Genomic DNA, 19,710 nt, shown 5'->3' on the forward strand with positions numbered 1-19,710 from the left:
GTGCGTTGCTGGGTGAGGGGCAACCAATGACTTTCTTCTCCGCTCCTACCCCTCCTCCTATGGCTGCTTGATGCCAAACTGTGTGACCCTGTGACCTTACCTGGGAACAGGTGCCTTCCGATTGCTGTGAGCTCAGTATGGCCCCCCCTTTCTGGGCACTTTTACGAAGAGGCCAAGGATTTCAGACAGAGAAGGGGCTATTTACGTTCTATTTGCCAAAATCTGGAAGGCTTTCAGCCAGTAGGCATGACTATTAAGATTATTTTAGAAAAAAACATTGTTTTATTTCCTATTGCTTGGCCTACCTTTAAATGAGAAAGGAAAGCTAAATCAAATAAAGTTAGAGATTCTTTGAATAGAAAAAGATGATCTTTTCCAACTTCCAACTTCATGTAAGTTTGTTCGTTCAGTAAACCTTCACTTAGAATCTACTGTGTGCTAAGTGAGATGGATACAGTGACAAAAAATTAATCTCTAAAAATGTATGAAAATGCTCATAACATTTGAGGAGTGTAGTAAAAGAGTTTTAAAAAACTGATTAAATCCTATAATGGAAGTACGTTCAGGGTGACGTGGAACCTGAGAGACTGTCCTCTCTAGATGGTGTTTAAGGTAGGCTGTTCTCGCGTCTCTGTGTGGGCATTTCTGGTTATCCCAAACACTGATTCTAGTTTTAGATCTTACATCTTTCTTTGAGCTGAAGTCTGCCTCTCAGTAGTTAGTTGGCAGGCCCCGTGGCAAACTGTGAGTACTTGAACCACCTAAGTGGGCACCCAGGTATGTCCATGCAGCCATGGAGGCCCAGAGTTGCCAGGTCTTCTAATATTTGAAGAGAAGCTGGAAATTTTTATATGAAATCACCTGTTTTATCATGTGACGAGCATGCACCAGGCACCGTGCTAAACACTGGGGATGTAGCCATGAATATGCCAGAGAGCCTTTCCCCTGGAGAACTTGGTATCATTACTGTCTGCCATCTTTCTCCAGGCTGAGTGTCCCCCATTTTCTCAAACCTATCTCCCTGAGACATCACTTAGAGACCCTTCCCCCAGCATCCTGGAGCTGTCCTGTGAAGGTGCTCTGGTGTTGAAGTAGCACCCTGAGGGGCTGCTGCCCCACATTGGATACCACGCACGTTCCCTTTCCCACTTGCATGGAGAACGCCTCCCTCTTCCTTATCTCTGTACCTGGTAGGTTCTCCTACTGCTAGAATTCTCTCACTTTTAATCATCCTTCTCTGTTTCTCCTCTCTTTCTCCTACTGTGCTGTTAACGCTTCAGTAGCCAATGCTGTGTCTTCTCTTTGTATCTCTGGACCCCACATTATACCTGGCATCTAGCAGTTGCTCAATAAATATCTGTTGGAGTGAATTGAAATGAAAAATATTGACTTAGGCAGTTCCCTGACTGTCTATTGGTGGTTTGGTCTGTTTCGGTAACCAGGACACAGTAACTCTGAGCTTAGGATAGACTAACAGCCCTTGGACATACCATGTGTAGAGTTTTAATCTGGATTGCGAATATCTTGTTCTCTTTTATGTCCAAATGTGGGTCTTTACTGTTACCCATATTCTGTTGAATCCTGTTAGAATTAAGTAACAATTTCAAGTGTTTAAATTCTTTGTGAAGCTCAGTCTCCCAGTATAGTAACTAACTCTCCTTCCCAGATACAGGCCTTCTGCAGGCTTGGTTAGCATACACTAATAGATTCATTTAAGATTTTGGTAAAAAATATTGGACAACCCAGAGATATTATCAGAACCCTGGAGGTCTCCATCCAAGGAGACATTGATTTATTATTCACCACTCTTTGTGTTTGATCAAACCTATCTTATTCTATCTTGTGTGCAAGGAGATCCTGAGAGATTCTGATAAATGTCTTTGTTAAAATAAAGATGTGATGCATCTATCACATCACCTCTCCTATTAGCATGTGAGATTAGTCAGTTAACTCCCTTTTTGTGAACCCCTATTGGCTCCCAGAATCAGAGATTCTTTTTCCAGTGCTCACAAATAGAATAAGTTCTAAAATTTTGTCATCATTTCATCTTAAGCTCACTTGTCTATAATTTGGAGAGTTCTTCCTCCATCTTTTAGACATTTAGAAAACTCTCCTAATTCTAGATTTTTGGTGATTTCTCAAAGCTTAGCTTCACTAGTGTCAGGTACCATGTGAGGCTTTCACACTGCTACTTCATCACTGCAGTGGTTCCCCATTCAGCAATTAAAAAAAAAATATTTTGGCATCTACTTGAATTCACTTAAAACACCAAGCACTGTGTCCTAACCAATTTCCAGAAATAATCTATATGGATAATATCTGCACATTTTCAGATATGATACATATGGACACAAAGGTGACTCATGCCTACTATTTTGTATCATTTTGGAAGGGGAAAGGAATGTATGTTAAGTACCTCATAAAAGTGTGGTAATATAGTAATATGGTCGGCCGTCTTCAGTGATGCTTTTTACTTTCCAAATGGTTGAATAACAAATAAATTAGAAAAATAATAGGTCTTTTGTCTTCTTTTTAGAAATAGCGCTATTATTTGTAATCCAGAGTTATGATCTAAAGTATAAGATGTGCAGGAATAGTCAAATCCATAAGGGTTTTGGTTTATTAGGTGTCCTTCCTTCTCTGTATTGCTGTTTTTGTAATTAACACAGTGAGCTGCATCTTTTAGATTGACAGGAACATTCCCCTCTCTTCCTCTACTCACACTCACAAGACTTCTTTTGGGAGTTTGCTCCCACACCAAGCAATTCTCCGACACCTGCTGGGTGTCCTAGAATTCGATTCAGTCCTGACACTCCCTACCTGGAGTTAGCATCAGATCCGCCCGGGTAAGGGCTTGGTTCTACAAGATTGCCCCACTTCAGACACCAGTCTCAAGTACTGGGGCCCCAGGTTACCCCCATTTATGTCTGACCTGGCTACAAGTTGGGGGTTCCCAGAACCCTCCTCAGCTTTGATAATTTGCTGTAACGGCTTACAGAACTCAGAGAAACACTTATGTTTACCAGTTTATTACATAAAGAAGGGTATGATAAAGTGTACAGATAAACAGCCAGGTGAAGTGATGCACAGACTAAGGTCTGGAGGGTCCTGAGTGCAGGAGCTTCTGTCCCTGTGGAGTTGGGCTGCATCACTCTCTGGGCATGTTGATGTGTTCACCAAGCTGGAAGCCCTCCGAACCCCATAGTTCAGGGAATTTTATGGAAGCTTCATCACGTAGGCATGATCGATTATTAACTCAGCCTCCCTCACCTATGCCCTCCCTGAGGATGGGGGTGGGGCTGAAAGTTCCAAGCTTATAATCGCAAGTGATCTTTCTCGTGACCAGCCCCCATCCTGAAGCCATCCAGGAGCCCAGGAATAGTCACCTCATTAGAACAAAAGACACTCCTATCTCCCAGGGAATCCAGGGGATTTAGGAGCTCTGTGTCAGGAACCAGGGCCAAAGACCAAGTATTAGAACAAAAGGTGCTCCCAGTGCTCTTATCACGTAGGAAATTGCAAGGAATTTACGAGCCCAGTGCCAGGAACTTGGGGGCAGAGACCAAATATTAAAACAAAAGATGTTCCTAGCACGTTTATCACTTCGGAAATTACAAAGGTTTTAGGGTCTCTGACCAGGAGTTGGGATGAAGATCAAAATATATATTTCTTACCATATCACAATATCACATATATATGTATATATATTTTTGAACACTTTTCTGGTTATTTCCTTACAGAAAATTCCTAGAAGTGGAATTTTTGGCCAAAAGTTGTGTAATTTTTAAAGCCTTTGATACATGTCGACAACCTAGAGACCCTTCAGTTTGGACACCCACCTACCAGATGTGAGATTGCCTGTTTTCTCTCATTGAGATGGGTGTGAATGAATTTTAAATGAATGGCTTAGCTGGTCTGGAAAACTCAGCCTGATGCAGTGAGAAACAGTGTAAAATGAACCTCAGGGGGATGGGCTGTCAGGGAACTGCACCCTCCTTCCCCGCAGATAGGGACTTGATCTTGTCCTTCTCACAGCTCCGCCATCCTGAGCTTTCTGATTTCCGGCAGTTCTGTTGGCCTGTGGGCGTCCTCTTGTACTGGAATGGGAGGGATGCTGTTCTCCCTTCTTTAGCTGGACCTGCCATTCCCCTAGTTCACTGCCCTTTCCTCTTTCCTTCTGAATGAGCTATTTCACACCAGGCTCCTATCTTAAGGACCTTGGGGTGTGTGCAGACTCATGGGTCTGTCAACACAGCTGTCTGGAATCTTGCATTGGAGCCCTGGAGTTGGATCCCTCACAGCAATTCATTTTTCTAGGCTTAGTTAGGGCCATGATTACTTCAGTGGGAATGAAAATTGAGTTGATTAAGTGACTATGACATTTAGATTCATATGTCCAAATAAAGCCTGAGATGTTTAAAATTCTGTAGGTTAAAGCTGTGTATGAATCAAGTCAAGTGTTTAGAATATGCATATGCCATTGCTAAAGTTGACTTTTAGATTCTCAATTGTTTTTGGCAAACAGGAGGTGTTTTTTTTTTTTTTTTTTTTTCAGGAGTTGTTTGTGTAGGAGAAGCAGATCAGAAGGGTGAGAATAAAGATGTGGTATTACTGTTTTGGTGAACTGGGCTGGAGTCTAGACAACTGTAGGCAGTACCGCTTAGGGTGTGTATGCTCTCCCAAGAGAACCATTCCCTATACAATTGTATCTTTTCTATAACCCTACAGACTCAGTTGGGGACATTCTGTCCTGTTTTTAAATTAAAGGCTACCTTCAAAGTCTCTCTGTTGTGCATTTCTGTCTTAGGAAAGTGTTTTTTAAGATGTTGAACAATTAATTTCCCTTCTCTTTGTGGTTCTCTTTTTAGTTTCTTTGTCGTAATCCTAGAATTCAGATTCTGAGATCTATAGGAATTTACGTTAGAAAACATTTAATACAAATTCTGAAATGCTATGTTCTTTCTCATCCTTATGATTTCTGCTACAGCTGGTAATTGTGGATAGGTGCCCTGAAGATCCCTTGTGAAGTGGTAATTAACGATGATTCATTGTGCGTAATCTGAAAATTTGGCTCCTGGTGGCACCGTGGGTGAGAGAACACAGTTATGCCTGGTTTGTCTCAACCTTGACCACAGCCGCAGTTTCCTGGTCTCTTTCTCATCTGTGGTGGCCATGGCTCTGACCCACAGCACTGTGGACTTGCCTCTAACACTCAGCTGCTTAGGAAGAGGTGGCCATGATACTGGGGGGTGTTTGCATCAGCCAGGGAGTGAGGGAAAAAGGGGTTGCATGCCTGTCTGCCTGCCTTCTCAGTGAGGCCACGGTTTTCTGAAGTAATATTGTATTGCATTTGCAGTGATTTCTGCAGATAGCAAAATTTTTAGATAGGAAAAAAATTATACTCAAATGTACAGAATCACCTGATATTGGGAATCATTTAAAAATAATTAATTGAATAACATCTTTTAAAATGATGGATTCCCTTTGCTTGTGCTTATGTTCTGTTTGTAGCTAATTCAGTTTTTGTTTGTTTTTACAGGCTAAACATCTTTTTGACTGGCATGAACCCATTCTACTTTCATGCAGTAAATGTCATTTTACACTGCCTAGTGACCCTTGTGCTGATGTACACCTGTGACAAAACTGTCTTCAAGAATCGTGGACTTGCTTTCCTTACAGCATTGCTTTTTGCTGTGCATCCTGTTCACACAGAGGCGGTGAGTGTCATTGGAACTCAATGAAATAATGAAGCAAAAAAGTGATCCTTTTCCCCTTTCGAAACCATGTGAATTTAAAGTTCTACTAAAGTGTTTATATATAAATCATTCTGCTTGACAACTTTTCTTCCTGAATGTTCAAATGGCCTTTACTGCACCTTCAGGATTTCACTGCTTTTCTAAATAACCACTGTTATTATTACAGGTGGTAATAAATGACCACAGTTCTTTATTTGCAGAAAATTTAAGTCCTAATGTGTTTTAAACAGCAAGGGGCATTTTGAGATACTTATGCTGAGTCATTGTTCATGCTCTACAATTTTTTAACCTTTTCTCACTCTGCTTTATGTTTATAACATTCATGATGCAGAACTGTTAAGTGCTAGGCGGGAGGCTATAAAAAGTTGAACTAACATTCTTCAAGTTAGACGCATTTAGGAGACTTACCAACAGTTTTCCAAGTTATTTAGTATGAATTGTAGTTATTTGGTGGATAATGAGAAATTTATTTAGAAAATATAGATAGTTTAGATCTGTGTTCTTATTTAAAATATGGACTTAATCATGCACCAAGATGGCGTCATCCAGCTACCTTGTTTCACATCTCAATAACCACAGTTGGTTTATTTCATGTGTATTGCTAGGGGTGGATGAAGACTTTCCAAGGGGTATGTGGGTACCACAGTTTTAAAAGAATTGTTTCCAGAGGCTCAGATTGCATCCGGACACTTTCCTACAGTTCACATCCGGGTCTGAGTGCACACCTGGGGGAAAGGTGTCAAGTTGATTCTCCTCTCCCTGTTCCTCTTTCAGTTGCCTTTTTCTTAAAGAAAAATAAGGAATGTCTTGCATACATTTACTATGCCCCAGGGGCACAAACAGGCACCTTACAATGAAACAATTTGATATATTGGTGTCAGCCAAGTCTCCTCTAATTAAGGCATCATAAACCCAAAGTAGGGCTTCCTGTCTTTTTCTGTCTATACATATTTCTGTGAGGAACGCAGCATGGCATTAGAAGTAGGCTATGGTGGCCTGTGAGATTCTGGTTGTCATGGGGATGCATAATATGTTCATTTGATCTGACACAAGAAGTCTGATTTGGCCAATTGGTTTGATAATGAGGAATGGTTAGGCCATATGATGGACGTTTACCACAAATAAAATTCTAAATCTGTAAGCTCAAGGTTTTGACACAAGTGAGAGTGATAAAGAGCGAGTGATAAAGAAGAAAATTATTTTATAAAAAATTACTTTCTTAAGGGTAGTTTTCCCAGCCCTTTCTGGGTATTTTGGACTGAACAAGGTACCTGTAAGTATAAGTAATAGTCCTTTGCAATTAAGTATAAGTAATAGTCCTTTGCAAAGTCGCGGTCAAGCCTTTTTGCTGTACTTCTGAGAAACTGTGAAAGCAAACGAATCTAATGACAGGTAACTCTAATGATGGGTACACTTCATTTATTTGCTTTCAGCCAGATTAAAGGAGAACCTGATAGAACTGTCAGCTGGTAGATCATTAAACATTATGCAAGATGATAGATCACTATGATTTTGCAGATAACTTGGGTGTTCAAAGAATTAAGTCACTGTATAACATGGCTACTTCTGTCCTCATTTATGTGAGCAGTGTTTAAATACAAAAGCTACGGATAGAACTGATGCCGCATGCTTTCTTATTCTAACAAAAAATAATATTCAGTCATAGATAACTGAATTTATTAAAAAGAAAGCTGCTGCAACTGTATTATTAAGAGGTGTATTTTTTATATTTAATAATTATTTATCATTTTTTCTAACTTACAATGTATTTAATAATTGAAAATAATAGTAATTGGGCTGATAATACAAAATTGAAAATTCAGCACTTAGGTGTTTTGATCACAGGAAATTTAAAAAATAAATTTAATTGCATATGTATTTTTACTACAGAGAGCGATAATAAATAGAATATTTAAAAATGTAACTATAACACATTAGGAAAAAATGCTGAGGGGGAAATAAAATGGAAATATGAGTTTAAGGGGAAAGGGTGTAAAATGTCTATCATTTAAGAGCCTAGGGGTGGGATAGGGAGGGTGGGAGGGAGGGAGACGCAAGAGGGAAGAGATATGGGAACATATGTATATGTATAACTGATTCACTTTGTTATAAAGCACAAACTAGCACACCATTGTAAAGCAATTATACTCCAATAAAGATGTTTAAAAAATATAAATAAATAAAATAAAAAGAAATAAACAAAAATAAAGACGAGCCTGTTCATATTTGTGTAAGGGGGGAACATGACGAGCTTCAAATTGCTGTGGTATGTTTCAGGTGCATTTGGTACATTTAAAGGAGTAACATTATGGCATTATTTTAAAATGTCAGTTTCTAAAATGCACAGGAAGTTAGATCCTTTGAATTATTTAAAATCATGATGAAACATTTTAGATGTGAATTTTAAAAGATGATAGCAATGCATAAGTTTTCAATATGATTGTTAGATGAAGAGAAATAATCAAGGACCACTACTCCTAGCCGTATAGAATATATGACACCAGGTCAGTGGCAATGTTTTAATCTAAGCCCATCGACAATATTATGTTTCTGACAAATAATTTCTTAAGTAGAGTTAAAAATTTGTGCTTAGAGTGCCTTGGAGACAATGTTTGTAGGAAAGAACAAATGCGTAGCATAAGAACAGACCTAATTCTGTGCTTGCAGAGAGGGAGAGCATAAAATGCAGGTAATCTCAGGCAGTGTGATCATGAGCTAGCTGGAGTTCTAAGAAAAAAGGAAAATCCTGTTAGCAAAATGACCTTTAAGAAAGGGTTTCACAAATACCGTATGCTAGCACATATATATGGAATCTAAGAAAAAATAATGGTTCTGAAGAACCTAGGGGCAGGACAGAAATAAAGACACAGACATAGAGAATGGACTTGAGGACATGGGGAGGGGGAAGGGGAAACCGGGACGAAGTGAGAGAGTGGCATTGACATATGTACACTACCAAATGTAAAATAGATAGCTAGTGGGAAGCAGCCGCATAGCACAGGGAGATCAGCTTGGTGCTTTGTGACCAGCTAGAGGGGTGGGATAGGGAGGGTGGGATAGGAAGGGTGGGAGGGAGGCTCAAGAGGGAGTAGATATGGGGATATATGTATATGTATAGCTGATTCAATTTGTTATACAGCAGAAACTCACACACCATTGTAAAGCAGTTATGCTCCAATAAAGATGTTAAAAAAAAAAAAAAGGTTTCAAGCAGCTTTTGTACTAATCGGAAAAAAAAAATCCATGGTAACACAATTATGGGGACAAAGGAGCCTGAGAACTAGACATTTATTTAGGGAAAAATGTTAAAGAAACTATTTGCATTCACAAGGAGATGGGGGAGGCATAAGAAGGCAAAGAAATTTGACCTATATAATAAACTATACTGGAAAGTAAAATCAAGAGACTGTTATTTAATTATAGATATTAGTTCAGGTTTCTAGAAAGGAGGGCAGAGAAATAGAGAAAAAGAAATGTGTGTTATGAAAACATAGTGATACATTATTTAAGATAAAGAAAAACAGACCATAGTGTGATGAAAGAGGGAGTTAGTAGGATGTGTCTCCTCTTTGTTAAACAAGAACAAGAATGAGACCATAAATTATAGCAGGAAGGATGGAGGGCTTAAATTGGGGGGGAGGGTTTAGTGTAAACATGTTGATATGATTAAGGATTTGCTTTCTTAATTACATAACCAACAAATTGTTAAAGGAGTGCTTGCTTAGTGCAGACCCTCTGCTAGGTGCCAAGGGGGTATGTGGGTGGGCAGTGGGGTCCCTACCCACGGTTTGTTCATAAGCTCCTAGAAAAGGCAAAGAGCATACACATAAATACGTACAAGACAAAACAATATGTTGTAATAAAACTGAAATTCCAGCGAAGGGAAAAATTATTTCCAGTTTAAGTAGAGAGGAATAAATTCATTTATTTATGTAATTTTTCAACAAAAATTTGTGTGACTATAATACAGTCAATCAGTGCAGGGCTATAGCAGTGAATAAGGTAGACCTAGAGCTTTCCTCATTGAAGGCCTTGTGATTCTTGGGTTTCCTGACAGTATATTTCTTGGGAAATTTATGTTTTTCTGAATCCTGAATCATGAGAAAAATCAGTAGAGAAATTGGGAAAATGGGGAAATCATTGTAATTCTCCTATGAGAATTAAAACTTAACAATCATCATAGAGGCATTACTGTTTGAAGGAATGCACTAATGTCAAGTCAAAAGCAAGAGCAGGAAATGCTGACACATGGAGTTGAAGGTTAGGGTTGACATTTCCACCGCTGGGACAAGAGTACTTAGGAGAAAATTGGTCATGATCTAATCAGCCAGTTAGGCTTTCAGCTGTTACTGTGTATTAAGTGTGTGTTCCTGGCTCAGTCTGCCACCAATAGAATTCATTTTGCAGGTAAAATAATTAATAAATATAATATAATAGCGATAGTCCAAGAAATAACAAGTTTTGGGGGCAAATTAAGTCCTTACTTGGCAGTTTCCACATGTGGTTCTGTTAAGCCTGCTAGGAGATCTGAATGTTACATTATTTGAATTCTACTCAATTATGTTCACTGATTTTTTTCAAATGTTTGAATATTTGTTAAAGGAATACAGTTCCCAGGTTACAGCTACCTGCTTGGTGATGGAAACCTGAAGCTTAAGGGAAGAAATACGTGCTCTCCATCTCTTTGTATTTTTGACCAAGTCCTTTTGTACTTCCTTTGTAGGTTCAGCCTACACTGTCACGGGATCAAGCCCAAGGGGTGCCAACTTGATGTTCCATCTTTGCTTCCTGTTGCCCACTCCCACCCGCTTTTCATTTATTCCATGCTCTCATCACTTTAACCTCCCCTTCCAGGAACACCCAGTATGCTTTCAGGACTCTCTTTCCTCTGCCTGGAATGCTTCTGCATTCCCTTTCTGGCCCAGGATTCACATCCCGCTGTCTTGAGTTTCCTGAAGTCCTCCTTGCTTGACCTTTAAGTCTCAGTGAATAAGTCCAGCCTTTCCACGAAGCCTTCCCAGATCCTACAGTCCAAATTAATGCCTTCAGTCTTCTCATGGCAGTAATTTCTCCTCTTTACAATACATGCAGTTCCCTTGTAACCTCTTAATACCCTCTTTGACTCCTCACCAGATGTTAACTGCTTGGGGCAGGTTTTATCCCTCCAGCTGGCATAGTACCTGGCAAATAGGAGGCACTTGTTAAATGTTTGTTGACCGGCGTGAAACATGCAATTACTGAACAAGATGATGTTGATGAATTGACTCACTGTGTGGCTGGTCTGGACATATAGTAGTTGATGACAAGCACCTTGTTTTTAAGACACTAACCCCCTTGTCCCAGAGACCCCAGCTTAACAGGGATATAGAGTATGTGTTCAGTGACTGCTTGGTGGTTTGGAGCTGGCAGCAGAGTCTCTCAGTGTTAGCACTGACATTTCAACACCCCCTCTGAGCTTCTGCTCCAAGGGACACTCCATTCTTCACATCTGGGCACGTCCAGCTGGCACACGCTGCTGTTTCCCGGCAGAGCTAACTGCCTACAGTTTGAGAAGCAGGGCTTCAGGCTCCTTGAAGGCATTAGTTATGCTTGCCTAGCTTGCGATTGCCTCATTCCAGCTTGCCACACCCAATATCAGCTTGCGAGTCTTGCTGTTGTCTGAGTTGGCCACAGCAGTTGTGCTGTGATGGGTGTCCCCGTGGGCCCAGATGCCTGGGCCTGATCCCAGGACTTTGTTGCTGGCGAGCTGGGCTCTCTGTTTAACCTCCCAGAGGCCTTGCTGGTGATGCTGAGCTCAGTGCTCAAAGGGGCGGTGCTGTAGCCTGAGCAGACCTGGGCTTCACAAGTGAACCGTGTGCAGTTGTTGCTTTACGTACTGTGAGTCTGAGCTGGGCCTTGACACTGAGGTGAAACCACACTGTCACTAATAGACATATTAGATTATCTAATAGAGTTAACATAAAATATCATACATGTAAACCTTAAAGTAAAACAATGGTTTCCATACATCACGCAGAAAAACCCGTCTCACTGTTAAGAGTCTCACCCCCTTTCTCTGCAGGGAAAAAGAAGAAAGAAGGGCATCAACAATGAGTGGGCACTTTGTATATGTAACGTGACTTAGGGGGTGTAATACTCATTTTAAAGATAACAAAACCAAATCTCAGAACTTAAAGATAACAAAGTTGAATCTCCCTCAGATGGTTAGAGGAACCTGTATTCAAGCCTTGGATGGTCTAGCTCAGCGGTCCCCAACCTTTTTGGCACCAGGGACTGGTTTCGTGGAAGACAATTTTTCCACGGACCAGGGGTGGGGGTGGGGGGACGGTTTCGGGATGATTCAAGCGCATTACATTTACTGTGCACTTTATTTCTATTGTTATTCTGTTGTAATATATAATGAAATAATTATGCAACTCACCATCATGCAGAATCAGTGGGAGCCCTGAGCTTTCGGTTGCTACTCACTGATAGGGTTCTGATATGAGTCTGCAAGCAATTGATTTATTGTGGTCTCTGTGCGGTCAGACCTCTCTGCTAATGATAATCTGTATCTGCAGCCGCTCCCCAGCGCTAGCATCACCGCCTCAGCTCCACCTCAGATCATCAGGCATTAGATTCTCATAAGGAGCGCACAACCTAGATCCCTCGCATGCACAGTTCACAGCAGGGTTCCCGCTCCTATGAGAATCTAATGCCTCCACTGATCTGACAGGAGGCGGAGCTCAGGAGGTAATGTGAGTGATGGGGAGTGGCTGTAAATACAGATGAAGCTTCGCTCACTCACCCGCCGCTCACCTCCTGCTGTGCGGCCCGGTTCCTAACAGGACACAGACCAGTACCATCCGTGGCCCAGGGATTGGGGACCCCTGGTCTAGCTCCATGTGTGTGTCATTGCCTCTCCTTTATGACTGCAAAATTTGCTTATTATATGAAGATATTTATAGGTATATTTCCCAGAAATCTATTTTTCACTATTAATTGTTGATTGATTCTCCAACACACCATGGGCTTCAGGTCTTCTGTGATTTGGGTAAGGCTGTTTTCTGTGCCTGAATGTCAAGTCTGTTCATTTCCCTTGCGAATTCTTCCTCATATGTGACCTTTTCTTTGAAGCATTCTTTGAACCATACCCCGTTTTTTTCCTTTACAGTTTTATTTCCTGGATTTCAAAAAATTAAGAGAAATGTACCCATGTTTTGAGTAGTGAAATAATACAAAGATTTATAAATAGCCATCTGTCCCCATCCTTCTTCCATTTCAGTCCCTTTCTGAAGTAACAGAATAAAAAAAATAATTTCAAGCTTAAAAAATGTAGTGACCAATATACTCTTTATCCAGAGTCACCAATTTTTAACATTTTGCAGCATATGTTTTATCATCGTCCCACTTCTTCTCCTTCAATATATAAAAATATTACTTGTTTTCTGAAACATTTGAGAGTAGGTTGCATAATTCATGCTCCTTTACACCTTAATAATTTCGTTGTATATTTTCTAAAACCAAGGCCATTAGTCACTGTTTCTTTTTAGCCTCCTTTAGTCTTAAGTTTGGAACAGCCACCAGTCTTCAGTGTCTTTCTATTATATTAGTCATATCTTTAAATGTAATTTAAAATTTATATTAGGATTATATATAATATACAGTGTTATTAATATATTTGTCTTAATTACTGTAACTGACAATGGTTTATCATTTATTGCTGTCCTTATTTATTATGATGTTCAAATTGTTGCATATTTGGTCAGTGGGAGCCCATTGTTACTGGCTTTTGTGTCCTATTGACATGTACCTGTCATTTTTTGAGCACTTATTTTCTAACAGGAGAAGATGATCCAAATCCTCTTGTATCTCCCGAGTCTCAACCCTGGAATCAGCCGCTTCTCCAAGGGGCCCATGTTTTCTTTATTGGAGCAATGGCCTGTGGTTAGTGCCAGGATGGCTCTTCGCTACTGGGGTATTTTGCTTTCAGACCCTTTTGGTGATGTTGCTAAGAAACACAGACGCATGCACGTACACTCACACATAGCGATGATGAGTTCATGCTCCTTCCCATTCTTGTCTTATTTTTTTCCCAGTGCTCTGTAAGCATCCTCTGTTCCATTAGCACTCTGATGCCCAAAGACTAGCACAGTGTCCAGCACTCAGTCATTGCGCAAAAAAAATAGTTTTGAAAAAAACCAGCAAATGAATATACTTTGATGCTGTGAATTGATCTTCAATAGAAGAAAGGTTAAAAATGAAGTTAAGCATGAAAATCTTGCCCCTTCCTTCCTCTTTATCTCCTTCTTTAAAATTATTGCTAAATATAACCAGAAGTGGTTAGTCATATATCAGAATTTAAAGAAAAATGTGTTTTCTAATTTATTATTCCTTTCATTCCTCTGAAAACAAATAACATTTCTGTAATGGGTTTCTAAACGTGGTTTTCTGAGGTTTTTATTTTTTCACACTTTCTAGGTGGCCGGAATTGTTGGCAGAGCTGACGTGTTGGCATGCTTGCTGTTTCTGTTAGCCTTTCTCTCCTACAGTAGGTATGTACGGCTAAGAATGCCCTTATCTGTTTACAGTCATGCTGTCCCCTGGGAGTTTCTGGTGTGTGTGTGTGTGTGTGTGTGTGTGTGTGTGTGTGTGTGTGTGTGTTGACTCTGAGCTCCTGCCTGAGAGAGGAGGGAGGCTTCTTGGCAGTGAACTGCCCAGTGAGCTTCTTGGAGACCTGGAATAGGAAACCCTTTCCTTACCAAAAGCTAGGCTGTTCTCTCTTCCAGCCACATTCTGAACCATGTCATAGCCTTTTAAAAGGACTGCTCTCCCAGTGCTGGGAAGATAAGCTCTTGCTTCTTGATTTCTCTTACTTGTAGTTTCTTACTGAGAATGGAATTTGAAATCTTAGCTCTGAGCCAAAATATACTGGGTCTAGTCCTCTCTTCTATTTAACTATGATTTGTTTAATTTCTCCTTTTCATTTTGGTCCTACGTTTTGTTTTGTTTTTTTCCTCTTTATTATCCTCATTAAAGTAGCTCAAAGCTTAAAATAACAAGGCTGAATTGAAAGTAGTATTTTCCAGTTTGCACATCCTTTCATCAAAATACAGAAGCTTCTTGCTTTGGTAGACTGAAAAACAATAAAACAATTTCCCATTATATTGCCCCTTCCCCCCTGACTGATCAGATTCTCACCTGAGTCGTGACATATCCACATAGGGAAAGGGGTGGGTAAAAAATGAATGTAATGGGGGCAGGTGACTCAGAGGGTGGCCCAGGAGTAAGGGGGCCAGTGAGCCACATTGCCCTGCTTCGTGGAGGGATGCCTGGTTAAGGATTTGTGAACCTTGATCTCTGGGTCAGTTCATTGGCCTATAATCTTATAAAACCCAGTGACTCCAAGGAACACTGTTCTAAACCAGTGGTTCTCAACAGGGGGCAAATTTGCCCACCTTGCCCCAGGGGGACATTTGCAATGTCTGGAGGTACTTTTGCTTGTCACAACTGGAGAGGCACAGCTGGCACGTGAGTAGAGGCCAAGGATTCTACAGTGTGCAGGACAGCCCTTGTAACAAAGAATCATCTTCCCTAAAATACCAGTAGTGCTGAAACTGAGAAACCTTGTTGTAAACCAGTTTAGACCTTGGGTCAAAGATGGACTGAATTAAGCTTTATGAAGTTTTGCTTTAAGAGCAGAGTCTCTTCTTAATATAGTACCAGGCTTCTAGTGCTGGCTTTGTAATCTCCCACTGCATTGCTAGGTATATAAAAGAGTGTTGTGAAAATATTAAAAATATAAACCCGAATTCAACAGTTGTTTCCTATTTGCTCTGGTGTGAGAACAAGATTAATAATCGCTTTTGAGTTTGAACTTGATCTCTCAGGCTTCTTCTCTGTGTTGATAAATTTGGGAACATGAGTGGGCCCGCAGCATATCCATATCTGTGTGGTAATAAGCCACACTGTTACAGCTTTCTGTTGTGCAGGCCATTTGCACTTTGAGTAATTTTAAGCTATAAACCAGCTTCGGAGAAAAAGCCTGTCTCCTACAAATTTGGCATGTAATTTAGGTGATTGTTCCAAGACGTAACAGTAAGGGTAAGACGTCACCACTTCAGATATATTGGCCTTCAAAAGAGTAGGAGCAAATTGGTGTGCCACCTGCGGAAGGAACAGTGGCATTTCTTGGTGTGAGGCTGACTCTGTTTTGTAAGGTGAAAAAAGACTTTACAGCAACTGGAGGGTTTTAGAAAATCCCTGCTGGAAATTATGCTGAGAAAAAAAAAGAAAAGCTTTACCTAATACATTCTCATGAAAAATAAATTTAAAACTACAGTTTAGAAACTAATACAACATTGTAAATCAGCTGTACCTCAATTAAAAAAACAAAAAAAAAACAAAAAAAAAACAGATTAGCCAGAAGAAAAGAAAAAGACTAAAACACAGAAATGATGATTGTGTTTTGGTATATATCCACTGATTTCTTTGTACAGAAGCATATAAAACGCCTTCACAGAAATAATAATAATGATAAACACTTAACATGTAATAAGTCATTTACTGAATCTTCCCTACAACCCTGTGATCCCATTTCACACATGAGGGAACTGAGGCACAGGGAGGCAACTGACTTGCCCCATGTTACCCTGTTAGTTAACAGCAGAACTGTGATTTGAGCCCAGGGAACCTGGCTCCAGAGTTCATGCATGTGGCTTAGTAACCTGTAGTATTCACTTAAAATATATTCACCTAAACATCTTTCCATGTCGCTAAAGACATCTCTATGGTAGCATTTTAAATGGCTTTTTAGTGTTCCTTTGTTATATGCCATAATTTACCAGAATTTATATATGCCTTAATTTAAGTACCAAATTCAGCATTGTTGGACATTTACTTTTTTCCATCTTTGCAAATTTTAAATAATACTGTGGTGAACATTCTTGAAGAAATCTTTGCTCACCTACTTACTTAGAACACAAGGAAATTGGTGCTAGATCTTACCTTTAAAAGGTGGTTATTTCTTAGCGACCCACATTTCTTCTTAGAGTAAAAGCAACTCAACCTTGTTTTTCAGGAGTGTGGACCAGTGTTGTGCTGGGGAATGTTTCCCTGCCACGGCTTCTCCCTTCTTCCTGCTGCTCAGTCTGTTTCTGGGGACCTGCGCGATGCTGGTGAAAGAGACAGGCATCACGGTGTTCGGCGTGTGCTTGGTTTATGATCTCTTTTCTTTATCCCACAATCATGATAAATCGTAAGTCATTTTAAAGTTTTGCTGTCAAGCAGTCCATGATGTGCAGAGAAGAGTTGCTTAAATCAATAGTTTGCAAACTCTCATTAAAAAAATAGAGGTATAACATTTTGTTAAATGTAACCTCATCTTAGACTATCATATAGTAAGGCTTATTTCCTTAGGATAAATGCATGATATATGTTTAAACTCTTCACACTTTTATGATAATCCATGAAAACTATAAAGTTTTTGTGAGCCCCAAATTTGGAATTGAAAAGTATCAATGCTAATTGCCAGTTTATATCGCCAGATTGTTTTGGTTGCATACTACTGAGAAATCTTGATTCACACAGGGGAGTAGTTACAAATGGTAACAGTTTGTTAACAGCTTGACTTGAATCTCTGCCTTCAAATGCTAAATTAGAGTCTGTTTACTTGCTCTAAGGATGATGCTTTTACCTAAGAGTTTTGGAAGGGGCCTTTTGGAATTCCACAGAGGGCCAGTCTAAACCATACGGGAATAATTACACGTCATATTCAAGTTAAAGAACAAGTTTATTTAGTAGCCTATTTTCATTTAAAAAAAATCAAGGCACATTCATATTATCCTGTGGATTATAGATGATAAGAGTGACTAAGGCATATTAAAAGTTCAAGTACATAGTATAATTTTCTTCCTCTATCAAATCCATAATTACTAACAATTTGACATGCAGACACTATTTTTCACTAATTATAAGGCCCTTACATTTGAACTTTTAATAAATGTAACTGATTTATTCTCCGGCCTTGTCCGATGAAGAATTTTATCTTAAAAAAAGAATCCTGTCTTTTTAGCCCATTCCCTACCTCTTTATACTTCTTGACATAAAGATAAGAGCAGTGCTAGTGAGTGGCAACAAGCTGAGATGAGTCATTAAATTCTGATCACCTTCCTGCCTGGGCATACTTGGAGATAATTTAAATAGATTTTAGTGCTCTGTTGGCTCTCTGTAAATCTCAGAGGCATGTAAAAGGAAGGAGCCCAGGTATCATTTTGATCCAAGCTCAAGCCAAGAAAGCTGTGAGCCAAAGCACCTCCCCTAGGCTTATGTGAGAATGCCTTTCCTCTGTATCCTCTCCACCCGTGGCAGTAATTGCATTGCTGACCTTACTATTTAGAGAGCAGCCTATCCACCCCTCTGGCTTTCCACTTTCTTCTGGCATCCTCTCTGTATCTGCCTCCCATCGTCTTTCTGCTTCACTCTACTGACAGCAGAAGATGTGGCAAGTGCCTGCAGACCCTCGCCTTTGGTTCAGCCCAGAGATATTTTAACCTCATATCGACTGAAATAAAACACACAACTTGTGGGTTGAGAATTATGTTTTATTTGGGGACATTGCTAAGGACTATATCCTGAGAAGGCAGACTCTCAGATAGCTCTGAGGGACTGTTCCAAAGAGGTAAGGGAGGAGCCGGGATGTATGAGTTTTTGCTGAAGAAAAATAAAAAAGCAACTATATAGTCGAAACTCAAAAGATTAGTGCTAATCACAAAAAATCAGGCATGTCAAGTTAATGATTTCAGTGCTTTTCTATATATGGGAAGATGCAAGAGTCTGGGCTCATTAAAATTGTTCCTTTGATATGCATCTCAACTCTCTAGGGTCAGTATCCTATTTTTCTCCATCCTGAATTCCCCTCAGCGCACCTTCCAGGCGGGCTGCAGCGGCTGATAACATGATGGCAGGCAGCATTCTTTCTTGTTTACACTCATCTTTGAAGTCATATCTCCTCTGGTCTTAGGTCTCTCCAGCCCATGGTTGCTACACTCCTTTTTTCTTCATGTGGTCACTGTTGAGCTAGGCTTTTTTCAAAGAGAATAATTGTCTTTTTTATTCCTTTAATAATTATTCTTGGCCTTCATTATACCAAACTGCTAGAAGTTCTATTCTATGAAAAAAACAATACTGCTGATATGTAGCTTGGATGTTGCATAGCTCATAGTCTGTAGGGTTTGTTTGTTTGTTTGTTTTAGTAACTTTTAGCTCTCACCACCACCAGCATCTCTGCATAGGTGGAGGCGCTCATTCTTTCCGCCCACTTAACACATTCTCATTCTGTGCCTGGCCAAGAATAAGAGAGTTAAGATTCCTTCCCTCAAAGAGCAATACTGGGGGAGACAGACGTTACATAAGTAATTACGCGAGTAACTGAGTACAGTTGTGAAAGTGGTGAGAAGGAACTGAGAGCAGGTAACAGGGAGACCTGGTCGATAACAGTTTCTCTTGAGTGCAGGCCGTGTGCCAGGCACTGGGCCACACCATTTACAGGTATGAAGTCACTGATTGCTCACAACAACTTTTACCCTCGTTTTACACAGGAGACAATTCAGGCAGGCATAGAAAGTAACCTCTCCAGAGTCACCCATCCCCTATTGGGACTTCTGTCTGTGTGACTCCAGAGCCACAGGGTTACCCCTGAGCCCCCATGGAGCACATAGGACAGGGATTTGGAGACCCCCCAGGACATCTGCAGCTCAGAGCCTGGGCTCACATTCGTACCAGGAGACCAGCTCAGAGGATCTGTGTGTATTATGGGGTCCTGACCCCTTTGAGAATCTCACGGAATCGTGTCCCCTTTTCCCCGAATAACGTACACGCAAATTCTTATCTGCTCATTTAGAATAAACATCTCGGTACTAGGTTGTTCTTGAGGTCTTTTCATTGTGTGATTCAGGCAACAGGAAAGAAACAACAG

The 19,710-nt window shown here is 40.2% G+C and overlaps 1 protein-coding gene across 4 annotated transcripts in view; it reads left to right on the forward strand.

Moving 5' to 3' along the window:
• TMTC1 (transmembrane O-mannosyltransferase targeting cadherins 1) overlaps window positions 1-19,710 on the forward strand; it is a 261,487-nt gene that overhangs the window by 14,808 nt on the left and 226,969 nt on the right. For all 4 annotated transcript variants that reach the window (XM_007175694.2, XM_057556024.1, XM_057556025.1 and 1 more), the window contains exons 2-4: window positions 5,540-5,717; window positions 14,217-14,290; window positions 16,816-16,992. In XM_007175694.2, the coding sequence (XP_007175756.2) occupies window positions 5,540-5,717; window positions 14,217-14,290; window positions 16,816-16,992 (429 nt within the window). The remainder of the gene's footprint in view (window positions 1-5,539; window positions 5,718-14,216; window positions 14,291-16,815; window positions 16,993-19,710) is intronic.

Source organism: Balaenoptera acutorostrata, chromosome 11 (assembly GCF_949987535.1).
Source record: "Balaenoptera acutorostrata chromosome 11, mBalAcu1.1, whole genome shotgun sequence".
Taxonomy (NCBI): Eukaryota; Metazoa; Chordata; class Mammalia; order Artiodactyla; family Balaenopteridae; genus Balaenoptera; species Balaenoptera acutorostrata.